This window comes from Corticium candelabrum, chromosome 2, assembly GCF_963422355.1.
Source record: "Corticium candelabrum chromosome 2, ooCorCand1.1, whole genome shotgun sequence".
NCBI classification, from domain to species: Eukaryota; Metazoa; Porifera; class Homoscleromorpha; order Homosclerophorida; family Plakinidae; genus Corticium; species Corticium candelabrum.
The window spans coordinates 774,650-788,921 of record NC_085086.1 but is presented as its reverse complement, the minus strand read 5'-3'; the positions used below and the strand labels follow the sequence as shown (position 1 = coordinate 788,921).

The following is a 14,272-nucleotide window of genomic DNA, read 5'->3' as shown; positions in this document are numbered from 1 at the left end:
TGCCGCCAATTCAAGGGGTTGCAATGACGCACAGATGATTAGTGTTGCTATGTCAATAACCCGACACAACCTGTTTAACTAATTAGACTTGTCTAGGCATGTGTTTTCAGTGACGTTGTATCTCATGGCGTATGGACATCTTTGTACATGTAAATTTATACGTTATTAAAGCAACACCAGGGTTAGAACTACAGACTTAGTGCTTCTTCATTCAACTATAGTATTGGAAAGATAAATTTTTATATCACTTTTTGGTATTGGAGTGTCACTCAATAGTTGGTCCCGCCTCCGCACAGACAAGATATGACCATCACAACCGGTCAAAATAGATGAGTCTAATAGTTTTAGTTGTGGTACAGTCTTATGTGTATTTTAGTATTGGTTTTGGTTTTGGTTAACCAAAATACAAACAAGGGGTTTTTGAATGTAGGTTTAGTTTTATAATCCAGACAACACATCAGTTGCCGCGTGACATGGAGATGTCTTAGCACATAATTGATTCACCAGGATAGTGTAACTACGAGTTTGTTTTATCTCTATTTCTGTTTAGATTCGTATTGGTAATATTAAAGAAATCTACAGATATTATAGCCCCAATTCTGTATGTCGTCAAGACCTACGATCTTTCGCTGACGGCTCCTCCGTTCCTTACTCATGCCCCAACATGATGGGAAGATACGTTAGGTTACAAATTCAAGAAAGGAAAGCTACTGTGAGTACTCTTCACAAGTCACTAAACAAATATACAGCCGCCTGTTTGCTTGTCTAATTCTACTTGTCAACTGATCGAATTGGATGCATTTTGCATATCATGTTTATTCTTGTTTAGAGACTAATCATTTGTGAGGTTCAAGTGTGCGCTAGACTCGCTCCAAACTTAGCTCTCGGAAAGGTTGGTGTTATGACATACGTCTACAAATATATTAAATCGTATTGTATTGATAAAAATAGCGAGACTTTGTATAAGTAATGGCACGTGCAAACTTATTCTAGTTAATAATAATTATTTTAATAATATGTTAATAGTTGTTGTGTTACAAAAAAGGATTATTAATGATATAATTGCTAATTTGTGTTTTCTAGTTTTCATGTCTATTGATGGACATAAATGTACGTTATGCGTCACTCCTTAAATAATTACAGGACTTTTTAACAACTCCGACGTAAGATCTCGGGCACCACCAGACATACGTATCTGCTGTTAGTAGTAGTACATTTGAGTTGTGTTGCTCAAATGCGTTTATGCATGCATTCACGCCAACTATTACGAGAAGAAGTATGAGCCCAGAGACATCAACTACAAGACAGACAGATAGGCAGACAAACAGACATACAGACATACAAAAAAACTGACAGACAGATAGAAAAACTGACAGACCAATAGAAAAACATGTAGACAAACAGGCACACATGCATTTAGACACGCAAACAGACTGACAGATGGATGGACACACAGACAACAGACAGATAGACAGACAGGCAAACAGACAGACGGACAGACAGATAAACAAACAGATAGACCTACATGCAATCTACTTACCTTCTTTAATATAACTCTAGCATTACATCTCTGGATAATTATGGAAATCTGTCTACGTCATCTTGTCCTAAATTCGGATTTAGTACATTTGCCTCCCGAATCTTTTGATTTCTTCTAGAGTGAGTTTAGAAAGTTATCAGCCTCCTGACCCCAGAACCCAAAGTGCTCAAAGACCAGAGGAAATAAGTTAGGTGTTGTGCTATCCTGAACTGACAGATCTTCGTATTTGCTTCTTTTACGTCATCTCGTCCTAAAGTCGGCTTCAGTTCTTTTGCCTCCCGAATCTTTCGATTTCTTTGAGAGTGAGATCAAGAAGTTATCAGTCTCCTGACCCTAGAACCCAAAGTGCTCAAAGACCAGAGAAAATAAGTTAGGTATTGTGCTATCCTAAACAGACAGAGCTTTGTATTTGCTTTTTTCTCATCTCACGCTTCTTAGCTGCATAGCCAGCTTCTTTAGATGCTCTATTTAGGATGTCTTTGCTCCAAGGGTGAGCCATGCTCACGTCCAACTCTGTACTTGATTCATTGTACATCAAAATATTGGAGCGATTCTCAGATTCTGTATATTGCTCTCTTGGCTCCTTGAGATGATGCAGTTGGAGTTCGTTCAAACAACTGCATTATCCTGACACTACAGAATCGTGCTGTCAGACTGGTCCTCCCTCAAACTTGCATGTGAGAAGATGATACCCAGCTCCATCCAATTTTTTTCTACTTTCACATTTGTTTATGCATGACCTTAAAGGCATTGGTAGACTGAACCTCAGAAATGACGCTGGACGGAAATTCTTTGCAATAAGTGCGTACCTATCTGGGGATGGTAAGGCCTCTAACCAAGCCCAAGAACCCCTACCTTGAGCAAAACGTAATCTTGCCGCATTCCTTTTGTGGGTGCAGAAGACAGACAATGAACTGTACTCAAGAGGCTAAATTCTGAGCTTAGATTGTGCTGAAGCTTACCCTTTGTAGCTGAAAGGGTTGACAATGATTGAGGTCTCGGTGTTCTATCGTTTCGTAATCTAACTGAAGGCAAGGGCTTGACAGCTGAATGAATGTCGAAGCCAAGTGAAGAGGATGTGGAATCGTTTTCCACCAGATCTTGAATACGTAGTGAAAGTAAGGAAAGAAGATTACGAAAATCTTTAACAAAACAGACGAAAGCCGAGCATTTACTCTTGTTGACTTCAGATAAGCCAAAACCACCCAATTTGATGTTTAATGAGGCTTGAGTCAAGGTGAAATCATCAATAGAGTGTAAGCCCAATATATAGATAAAGGAAGACCGAGTCATGGCGTCATGTAGTTTCACAGCATATTCAAAAGAACAAGGAGACACATATCTAGCTAAGTAGTTCATCAGATTCACGTGGCAAAACTTAGCAGGAGAATTGCACTCTCAGGGCACCTCAACTTTTCGAGATGTGAGCAAAGACCGTGATCTGAATTAGCGATCTCGGAGCATCTAGTTGTACAAGCTGGTGGCAGCCGATGGGAATCCGTAGAATCTCTGTGCCATGTGAGACCACAGGAACAAAACCTAAAGATTGCACAGAATCTGACGTATTGAACAACTCCCACTTTTTCTCGTTGACTATTAAACTGACATCTTTGAGTGATGACTGAAGGTCAAATATGAATGGTTGCATACGAGCAAACTTACCAACTACAAAGAGATCATCTAGGTAGGCGAGGACGATCAGGTTGTTATATTTTTCCGGTAGAGGCTCCAAAATGGGTTGCAAAGCAGCAGAGAAGAGAAAAGGGCCGAGGGGATCTCCCTGGTCTACTTCTTCTTTTGACCTAACAATGACGACATCACTGTTCTTGACATATATAAGAGAGCTATCATTACTGTACATCTGGCACGTGTGACGATAAAGCTCAGGAAATTATTCTGCTACCTAGTCGAGAAGATGTTGCTTAGAGATGCAATTGAAAGCATTGGATATATCTGTCTTCAACAAAGATAGATCCGAATTTCCATCTAAGAGCAAGGTTATATGATGTGTTAACAGCTCTCCTCCACAAGGAGTAGCTGCTCCGTGTTGAATTGGCTCAAAGTAGGTGGAAAATTACTATCGCAGCTGGAAGCAAATGGTTTTGGCCGTCAATCTCATTAGAGTCTCTCAAATGGCAATAGTTCTTACGTCACCATTCGATTTGGGCAATGCAAATTTGGCGAGAGCATGACAACAGGGGTACTGCAGAGGGTGGTACCTTTCCTTCAGCTATTAGTGAACATAGCGAGAATAGAAGGTCGCTGGTTGAGGCATTGTCTTGAATTACTCTAAGATGTTTAAACCTCCATCCAGAAGTCCGGGCTCCCGATCATCTTTGACTCTTGCTCAATGATTCAAGAAATACAGTCTTCTTCGGATGGGTAGAATAAGCTTCGTCAACACCAGAAAGATTCAAACTAGTCTTCCAAGCACTGTGTTTAGCCCTCAAACGTTGGAAAGGCAGACAGACAAACAAACAGACAGACAGACAGACAGACAGACAGACAGACAGACAGACAAACAGACCAACAAACAGGTAGACTTAAAAAACAGACGAACACCGAAAAGACAGACAGACAGACAGTCAGTCAGACAGACAAACACAAAGACAGACAAACAGACGCACGGACAGACAGACACACAGACAAACTGGTTGACAGACAAACATACAAACAGACAGACAAACAGACAGACGCACAGACAAACAAACAGACAGACACACAGACAGACAGACAAACAGACTGAATAACAGATACATAGACAGACAGGCAGACAGGCACAAACAGTGTGACTGACAGACACCTAGACGGACGGACAGACAGGCACACAGACAGTCTGACTGACAAACACACAGACAGACAGACAGACAGTTAAATAGCCTGTTTACAAAGTTTTGATATTTGGAACGACATTTATTAACAAGATGATGGATACGCAATAATATTAACCGGTTTAGTTTCCAATGTTATGCTTTACTGCCTAAGAGTTCTGTTTACCTGTAATCCTGATTGCAGTTTTCAATTACTTGTTATTGTGTAGCCAACTACACAGAGCAGCACGGGTTGGAGAGGTTACTCTTTTCGAGCTGTTGATGGAAATCCAGATGCTGACTACGTAAGTTTGTAATCGAAGTCTAATATAATAGAACACGTTCTATTTTGATGAGTTCATTAGTCTGTTTAGATGGTCATTCTACTTACAGGTCAAACTAATACTTTACCTAATTTGTTATTGTCATTAGTTTAACTATGCCTGCTCACACACAAAATCAGAGACAAAACCATGGTGGCGTGTTGACCTGCAAGGACAGTTTTTGGTGACAAGCCTTCGAATCACCAATCGAGGAGATTGCTGTGGAGATCGACTCAACAACTTAGAAATTCGTGTTGGCAACTCGCTTGAATTTGAGGGAAACAATAATCCAAAATGCATAGCATATCTGTGGAACATACGTCAAGGTCATACAAACACCGCAATGTGTAATGATGGTTATGGAGTGCGCGGTCGCTATGTTAATCTCCTCATTCCGTTAAAGAATAGCTTTTTGACGGTTTGTGAAGTGGTCGTGTTTGGAAGAAGAGAACGGCAGGTGTGTTGGTTGTTTTTGACTATGTTCGTATGGTATGCAAATTAACAAAATGTTATGGAAACCAATTATGTAATGGACGGGAGAACAGACGAGATACAGACAAACACATAACTGAAGCGACAAAGAAAGGGGCAGGGAAAGTAAGAGAAACGGCTGTGTGGGCGTAAACATTGAAAGAACGACAAACGTTCTGACAAATAGATAGTGGGATGTCTGTGAGTGAGAGATACTGACGGAAAACTAACTTACAGACAGTCGCAAAATTATAAAGCCACTCTCTGCACGTGATTATACGGGAAGTTTTCCAGGCTGATTTGCCGATTAGAACTTCTAGACAGCGTATAACAAAGAGGCCATGTGATAAAGCAAGAACAGAACAAGGACGTGACGAATTGTTTTGAGAAACCTTCAAAAGTCATTGGGTTATGAAGCAAAATGCAAACGGCGTTTGCGTGGGCGTCTGCACAATCTAATTGAATTACCTTACTAGACTATTTTGTGGCTTTTAGAAAGCACGTTATTTATGAAACGTTTCTTTGATGTAGAATCTTTGCTCTAATACGGATTGATTCAACTCGTCGCGGAACACTCTACTAGCGCGCGCACTCCCTCTAGAGAAATCACGCAATGTCGCCTGCACTGCCGCCCACTCTTGGCGAGGGTGACAAGCGGTTGCTGCTACCTTCAAGATTTGCCAAAGGTTCTCAATTGGGTTGGCGTCAGGCGGACACGGAAGACAATCCAAAACATTGACGTCATTGTCGCGAAACCATTAGCCGGAGACAACGATGTTTGGTTGTCTAACATGCTTCTTGCGAAGGCAGCGGACGTGCATTTCTGTCTCCGCCAGTCGAAGACAAACTAAATATCTGGAAACAGCTTGTCCCGTGCTCTCCTCGAAGTCTCGTTTTAGCTGGCGCGATATCAAACGGCGATTTCTCTTTGCTGTCATGCACCTTCGGAAAGCGGTCATCTCTGTCACATGTTTTTCTCGGCCAACGAGAACTTTTCTTACAGCTTATTGCTCCAGCCGCTAGTCTTTTTAGACAGTTATTCACCGATCCACGTGAAACACCGACGGTTTTGGCGATGTTATGCTCACCCAGACAACATTCTTTCAAGGCTTCAATTTTACCGCAATGTCGTGGACTGAACTGTCGACCTCGGGGCATCCCCAAACTCACACCAGCTACCTGACTTTCTGTCAATTCGTGTAACGAAAGATTGGTCACTCAGCTGCCGAAATCCGCAATTTGGCAGCTCTGTGAGCTCAAACAACGACTAGATAATCAAAGATTTCCCGCCATTAGCATCATTTTGCAACATTTTGACCACAACCATTTCAAACCGGAAGTCACCCTTTTGGAATTTTGGGTAAATTCTATAGAATTTTGTAGATTTTTTACAAGATATAGTTTTCTAGACGTTATTCAGTTGATGTTTCAAGTTATTGTGGGTTTTGTGAGTTTTCTTATTATCAAAATGACAAATAGTCCCGTTAAAGAAGTCATAGTTGTTTTTCGTTTTATAGAGAAAAGCTGAAAGAAGTTTGTATTTTAAGTAGATTATGGGTGAAGCATGTGTAGGTTTCTTTCAGGAAATGGCAAAATTGAATAACTAAAGTTTTTGTTGAGCTATTCATCAAGTGTTTGTTTTGGTGAAAGTAGCGGTCACTTCAAAATTCAAAATTCTGTCATAGGAAAGAAACCCAATAGGGAGAGCCCTTTCCTGTAGCTTAGAAGTAGCTTAGAATAGAAAATTTGCAGTAAATTTCAGTTTAAATTATTTCTCATAAAGCTTTTACACAAATTTTGTGGTCATTCAAACTTCCGGTTAGTTACATGCAGGGAGTGGCTTTATACTTTTGCAACGGTCTGTACAACCAATCAAAAATACAGCATTTTTTTATGTCTACTATCTCTGTATATAGTGCCAGAAAAATGGTATGGCAAATGAAGGATGTACTCAACCTTGTCCGGCAAAAACTGGCGGCATTGGCTGCCATCATTGTCCTCAAGGTATTGTATTGGTTGACGCTATTTTTTCTATTTATATTTTCATCGATTGTTTCTATTAATTAAAATGAGTCTAGACATGCATTTTATCCAATGTTTTGTTTCAGAGCGTATTTTACAAATGCACCAAGAAGAAACCGTTTTGGTCAAGAAATCTAATTACTTATACGTTTGCATTATAACAATTTGCGCGACAGTTTAATAATTCTTATGTAAAGATTTAATATGTTGCAACTAATTGATTCAGCTAACACTATTGTTACAAATAGTGCTAAGAAACACTAATGACACAAGGAGGTAAATTATTTATATTTAATTTTGATTTTAAATTTTTTAGATTATTTGACTGTTAAAGCCAATTATGGATAAGAAAAAGAACATTCCGTGCTTTAATGACGCTTCTTGCCTAGTTTCTGCTGTGCTTGCTTATATATAAGCGAACGTTGTCTGCTGTGCTTTAATACGCAGCTTTTTTAACCATTCGCCAATGTGATATAATGAACCTTCGCAAATGGTTCAACAGACTGCATAATGGAGCACAACAGACAAATTCATTTCAAGTAGTAGTAACAGAGTGAATAAGGCAAGCAGAGCCGAACCTAGCATGCAACACATCATACCCTCCTCGGCTTTCATACAAATTTTAAAAGATTTCTATTCCTGTCTGTTGCACAAATAGTCACTATAAGTTGTTATTATTATTATTATTATTGTTATTATTATTATTATATAATATGACAATTAATTAAATGACAACTCGTTTAAACAGGAAAAGCAGAAGCAAATGTAGAGTAGGTAGGCATAATGCTAGTAGACGTTATCATGAGAAACTAGCGCACGCTAGCGGGCTCTTTTTGCAACAGTTCAATTATGAAGACTTGCTGAATAATCTTTTTAGTAAATTTAAAAAACAAGTTATACTGGTGATGTAATGGCTCTGATTGTGCCATCCGCATGTCTGACATTGGAGGTTATGTGACCTGTTGAGATACAGTCCGTGTCAAAACTATTGACACATTTACGTTTGGAGGCGTGGCTATGGGTAGCGCTAGCAGAAACGCATCCATTTTTAGGTCACTAAGTGACTTCCTTTTTTTAGATAAAAGAGAACTATTGTGTATGCTTGTAGGTTTGCTAGACTTTTGGAAACTGACAAGTGCAAATCGATAGTATGTGTCCTTCTTTTAATTTTGATAGCATTAAACTAGCTAGCGTAGCTCTTCGCGACACCAAAGGCGCATTCGTGATGGGCTAGACGTGCGTTCAGTGTACGTCAACAAATCGCAAGGCGTGAGCAAGTGCCACTCCGCCCAGACCACGTCTTCCAGTTCATAAACGTTTTGAGGCTTAGGAAGCTCAACACAACGCTTGATGACCGCTCAGAAGTTTTTCTATTTCGTGCAAGATCTGGTGAGCTACTGGGCTAATCGAGAAGCTGTGACGTCCAAAGTCTAGTTTTTCTAGCTTCGCTAGCAGCGGAATTTTACTCGTTAGGCATCGTGTAGCAATACTGGCGTCATGAAGTTCTCTTCTGCTAATGGAAGAACTGCATGACGCCAACTTGCAAGCTGATCTGCAAGTTTGTTTGCAGATTTGTTGTTCTTTGTTGCGTCATGTTCACTAACTGAAGCTGTTCGATGGTTTTCAGCTAGTGTTTTGGTCTTTAACGGGAAGCTCTGAGTTGAATTCCTTCTCCAGTGTCCAGTCTTTGGAGTTCAGTAAACAGTAAAGCGAGAAACACGTAAAAGTTTACAGATCTCAGATGGTTTAATAATACTGGAGCTATATAGTAACAGACTATCGCGGCGTTGTTTTTCATGACTCATTTCATGATGGATAAGTTCTCTACGCGGATGCGCATACTATGGAATAGCTTTTGTGACTGCTTTTGTTGCTGTTTGAGAAAACATTGGCGCGGTATCTTAATATATAGCAAGACTAGAAAATTCGTCCAAAACAGTACAAGTAAGCCGGAAATGTGTTAATAATTTAGACGCGGACTGTACGTGACAGCTTCTTGCTATCAGTTCAACCATTAAATTTGAAATTTAATAATCAAATTGTTTAAAAAACTGCTAAACAATAAATGACTTTGTTTATGGCAGAAGACATACTCGATGATTAAATAATGACTCTACTTTTCAGTTCACTTGCATATAGTGATTCTATTCTCATCTGCTCTTGTGACGTCACAACATGAACGGTTTGGATGCATGGCGGCGGTGGTTAGTCTGATCATTATTTTAAACTTTTTGTTGCTACGGGTTGTCAAAGCGTCCAATCAGAACAATATAAATACCCAAATAGCATGATTTGATGTAGAAGCAACAGGTATATTCATAAATCTGCAATGTTCTGTTGAATTCCCTGCCTTGGCCAGTAAGGAGTTGCTCCATAATTATGCCCATGTTCGTATCTCTTTAAATCACGTATGTACCCATATAAACCAAAATCTTATTCTATAGTTAATGGACGACAGGCGAAAGTCAATTTTTTAAAATGTGAGGCGGCCCATTGGTTATAACATTGTACATGAAGGTACTCAGTGTGCACGTCGGTTAGACAATAATGTTTATACGTATTGAGTGATCTGTCTATGTTTTCTAATGTTGTACTAATTGTTTCTTGTCAGGCAAAGTTGGTCGACTTCGTCACGTCAAGTCCGGTCTATGCGCTGTTCCAGATCACAACCGAACGTTCCCTCAAGCTAGCGATCGGCTAGTGATGACACAGAAATGTGACGGCATCGAGAGTCTTTTTCTCTACTCTCCAAGCAAACTATTGGTATCACGCATCTGTTTGCTAGCATAGCTACTTGTCTACAAACCTGCTGTTTAATCTATTCTGGCTTTACTTTCTAACAAAACGTATAAGTTAACACTTCTGTTTAGTATCACGTTGCATCTGGTACTTGTGTGGTGGGCGATGGCAACCCTATGAAGAACAGCGGGAATCCACTAGTTTTTTCCCATAAGTGTTCTGTAGAAGACAGAGCAATGATGTAAGTAATCAATACTGACACATAGACTGAGGTACATACGGATATGGAATAGACAAAATGTACGTTATAACAGCTGTTACCGCTTACTTAATTCAAACTGTTGCTAATTATTATGATCTGCCATATAAGTTTGTTATTGTGCAGGTACAAATTCAATAACACGCGCCTTGTCAATGTGGAAACAAAGCGGTGCATACTTGTCAAAGGTTTATGCGTACTGCTATAGTCTAATGATTCATCTGCCTCGTTCTTTTTGTAAATTATATTTGCTTGACATCTTCTATTTTGTCTTTGACTATCTCTGTCATCTGTTTTTTCTCTGTATTTGTATGCATGTATCCATGTACTGGTACATGTATATGTATAGATGTATTATATCGGCACGTACATACATGCATGCATGTATAATTATATGTACGTACGTACGTATTTATGTGTATTTATTTATGCTTTTAGTGTATTGTGAGTTGTGCGGTCGAAGTAATTTTAGCACATTTTTTACAGTCGTACAGTCTCCTGTAAACAATAAAGATGCGTGTATTTATGTATGTTTGTACATATGTTTGTTTGTTTGTTTGTTATTTGGCATATTTGCTTGTTGATTGCTCATACAACATGTAGAAATTATCTCACTACTATCAATTTTTTTATTACAGCTCTCAATTCCTCACCTGGAGACGCTCTATCCTCTTACAAGCAATGTTCACTTACAGGTAAATAACTTAGAATTGTATCAATGTTGAGTGAACAGCAAAACATATACACATTCTTACAACTAATCTACACTAATCATAAGTCTCTTAACAGTTCATTTGTGTGGTTTTTGCAGGACACGACAATGACGTTGTAATTGACGAAAAGAGTACGAAAAGGTGGTCACTTGCTCTCAACATAGCCAGCAACAACGCCAAAACGTTAGCTCAACAACAAAACATAAAATCTAAAATAATGAAATACCAATTCTATTACAGGTTTGAATACTTCAGCGACATGTGGGTAAATCCACAATATTTTGGCAGCGCGTAAGAAATGAAATTATTTGTTGTCATTTGACCTGGTAATTTGCCGTTGCTTTAGGTCCAATCAGGCAGCAGATGCCTGGTTGCCAGCGTATGATGGTGTGCTTGTTGACAAGATTGGGGTTAGACTGTGCATGAATTTGTGTTATACGCATTTATATTTATTTGTTTATGTGTTTTTGTTTTTTACACATTTATTTACCTAATTACTTTATTTATTAATTTTAAATATGAAAATAAATTGAATATCTAGTAGCAAGTTTAATCGAATGAACGCGTCTCGTGCTGCATATAATTAAACAATGGCTAGAAATACCTTATTACTTCATATATATGTATATATAATAAAACATCCATATACACTAAGTGACCAAGTCCCAAAAAGAGTCACTAAAGAAATGCAGTTGCATACAACCGTGCACTAAACGAGCATTAAATAACTAGAGTTTCACAGATAATAGTTCAACGAGGTTCTGAAATGCTTGAGAAAGGGATGTTGTGTTACAGGTAGTAGTCTTCAACGCGATAATCTTTAGAGTCTTCAACCTTGAAACTGTTCAATAATTTAGGGTCTCCAAAGCCAGAGGGAAGAACTCTCCGCCAGCAGCAGCAGCGATATCATCATGGTAGGCATCTTTCCATTTCGCTCGCCAATGCGGCGGCACCAGCACTGGTTGCAGGGCGACGATGTAGCTGGGTTGGAGGGAATCTCTAACAGTTATGTTAAAGAAAGCAGGTTTTCCATTGGCAAAATCAGGATGATAAATGTCACCTGGTCAATGAAGATATCGGCCACCTATTCTCTATTTTTTCTTTACTCCACTATTGTCGTTGTGGAGGGCTTGCCAGACAATATCCCTCAAACTGTCATGTCGTTTTGTTCGCAAGCGGCCTTTCCACAGCTCAAAGCATGGTCCCCAAACTTATCAATGGTATGACCACAACACATCTTTGGGCATTTGTATGTGGTGGAAATATTGGTAATCCCAGCCAGATCCTTATTGATGTAATGAAGTCATGTTTCGAAAATGCCAGCTCAAGTTTTTCGTAAGGAACAGCCCTGAGCCAGACTCCAACGTGAATGAACGAGATGGTATTGATACTAGCAAGATCTTTTATGCTTCTCTTGATTTTCAAAGAAGCTTATGCTTCTTTTGATTTTCAAAAAAGCATAAACCAAGTCATCTATTTGGCCCTGAAATGATTTTTGAGAAAGCCCTGAAAGAACGATATCCGTATTCATCAGGTGGCCAGAGTTTGTGAAGAGATCAGTAAAGCACATGTTGGCCAACTTTTCATCAGAGATTTTAGGTGTTGAAGGCTGTAGCGAAGAGGCCATACCACTATGTAATAGGCGATCAGTTAACTGACGAGTGATACGGCAACTTGCGAGGAAAGCCGCTGATGATGAAATTCGGGCTTCACGCAAACCTAAACCGCCAAAGCAATTGTCAGGGAAGCTTGTAACCATGCTGCGTACGAAATAGATGCCTGGGCGATATTACCCAGGGTTAGACAAAGACCACAGTCAAACGCCCAAGTTGAGAATTCGCAGAACCAGGTGGAACTGTTCGCAAAAGATGGCTAATTTTAGATAAAATCAGACAACTTCTTAGCAAGTGATGCGCTATTTTCGGGTTGTCTAGATTCGGCAAACGATTTTGTGCATCCGGTACTTTATCGATACGAGATTTGAAGAAGTTGTCAAAGAACTCATGTGACCAAGAAATGGGAGAGCCAAGTAATTGGACCCCATTGGAAGACACACATAAACGATGGCTCTCAGCAGGGAAACTCGGAAACTCTTGGTCTCCAGACGTTCAAAACACTTCCCATTTGTCAAGGTTGATAGGTTTGCCAACATCAGATCCTCTTGACTACTGTGTTAGAATAGATTTATATAATAGCAACAGTTTATTGTGCTATACATAAATTTTTATCTTTTAGTACACCAGACTAGCCTCGACCTCCCAGACCCGGTAGCGCCGATTCAATAGAAACTAGCTTCGGCATTCCAGACTATAGTAGAACCCGATTGAATCGGCGCTACTCAAGTCTGGGAGACCGAGGTTAACACTAAACACAGTCGCGGATCTACGGTAAGGCCAAAACTGCCTGGGCACCGATGTCCCTAGAGGGTGTGTCAACCCACTTACCCGACGTGCTTTTGGATGTTTTACTGAACGGCAGTCAAGTTTGGGACTGGAAGTTCAGACACAAGTAACGACTCTGTTTAGGCTAAGAAAGTTTTTATAAAGGTATATGTTGACAACAACATGACGTAAATTTCTATTGATATTAACCTAGAAAAGTTTATTTTTTATTAAGAATATTTTGTTATAAACAAATTGAACGTTTAATCCGCGCCTGACTAACAATTGGTTGAGTTTTAGCTTTCTTTAACTCTATTGTTATGATATATTGTCGTGTAACGATTGGTAAATCCGATTGTAGCTTGTATGGATGGCCAGATTAACTAATTAACCAACAGCCTCTGCATTGGTGGATTTAGTTAAAAGGACTATATTTGCATTTGTGATTAATGTTTGTATGAAGTCAAATTACATTGCCTAGAAACCAACTATAATGTCCGTTGTGTGTTTTTTGACCAAAGATAACATAATATGTGTACTATTATCTTACTATACTATTAGCCATTGTCCAAAAACTGTTGATGCAACTTTCAGCATATGTAATCATTGTCACGTGACTTGCGCATAGTCGCAAGCGTGTATTGAGATAGTGTATGTGGCGTACTGCACAGCAAGTGTGCAGTAAGTTACTTCCAGTTGATATAGCATTCTCACTTATACTTACATACGTCACGTAGTCATGGTATGAGTAACTTATCGTATGATTAGCGTGCTGTACGGCTGTTACTAGCACGAGAGGCGGGATAAGTTACACGTATAACGATTTATTGCAGATTGAAATGAATGGTTATGATCAAGTATTTGAGCTAACTCCTGACATGCAAGGCAAATATACTCTTCGCGATCTTGTTTTACGAGAAGAATCTCTCACTTACACACCCACAGTTCAAGGCCAACTGTAATATCAACTATAAATTTTAAATATATATATATATCAATTAACTTTGTTTGCTT

The 14,272-nt window shown here is 39.3% G+C and overlaps 1 protein-coding gene across 1 annotated transcript in view; it reads left to right on the top strand.

Moving 5' to 3' along the window:
* Nucleotides 1-14,220, top strand: part of LOC134198275 (uncharacterized) — a 17,918-nt gene extending 3,698 nt beyond the window's left edge. Inside the window, exons 5-17 of the mRNA XM_062667638.1 lie at nucleotides 551-712; nucleotides 830-892; nucleotides 4,581-4,655; nucleotides 4,783-5,130; nucleotides 7,061-7,148; nucleotides 9,778-9,929; nucleotides 10,037-10,146; nucleotides 10,291-10,352; nucleotides 10,803-10,859; nucleotides 10,976-11,060; nucleotides 11,118-11,168; nucleotides 11,224-11,287; nucleotides 14,092-14,220. Coding sequence (XP_062523622.1) covers nucleotides 551-712; nucleotides 830-892; nucleotides 4,581-4,655; nucleotides 4,783-5,130; nucleotides 7,061-7,148; nucleotides 9,778-9,929; nucleotides 10,037-10,146; nucleotides 10,291-10,352; nucleotides 10,803-10,859; nucleotides 10,976-11,060; nucleotides 11,118-11,168; nucleotides 11,224-11,287; nucleotides 14,092-14,220 — 1,446 coding nt within the window. The remainder of the gene's footprint in view (nucleotides 1-550; nucleotides 713-829; nucleotides 893-4,580; nucleotides 4,656-4,782; nucleotides 5,131-7,060; nucleotides 7,149-9,777; nucleotides 9,930-10,036; nucleotides 10,147-10,290; nucleotides 10,353-10,802; nucleotides 10,860-10,975; nucleotides 11,061-11,117; nucleotides 11,169-11,223; nucleotides 11,288-14,091) is intronic.
* The last annotated feature ends 52 nt before the right edge of the window (nucleotides 14,221-14,272 follow it).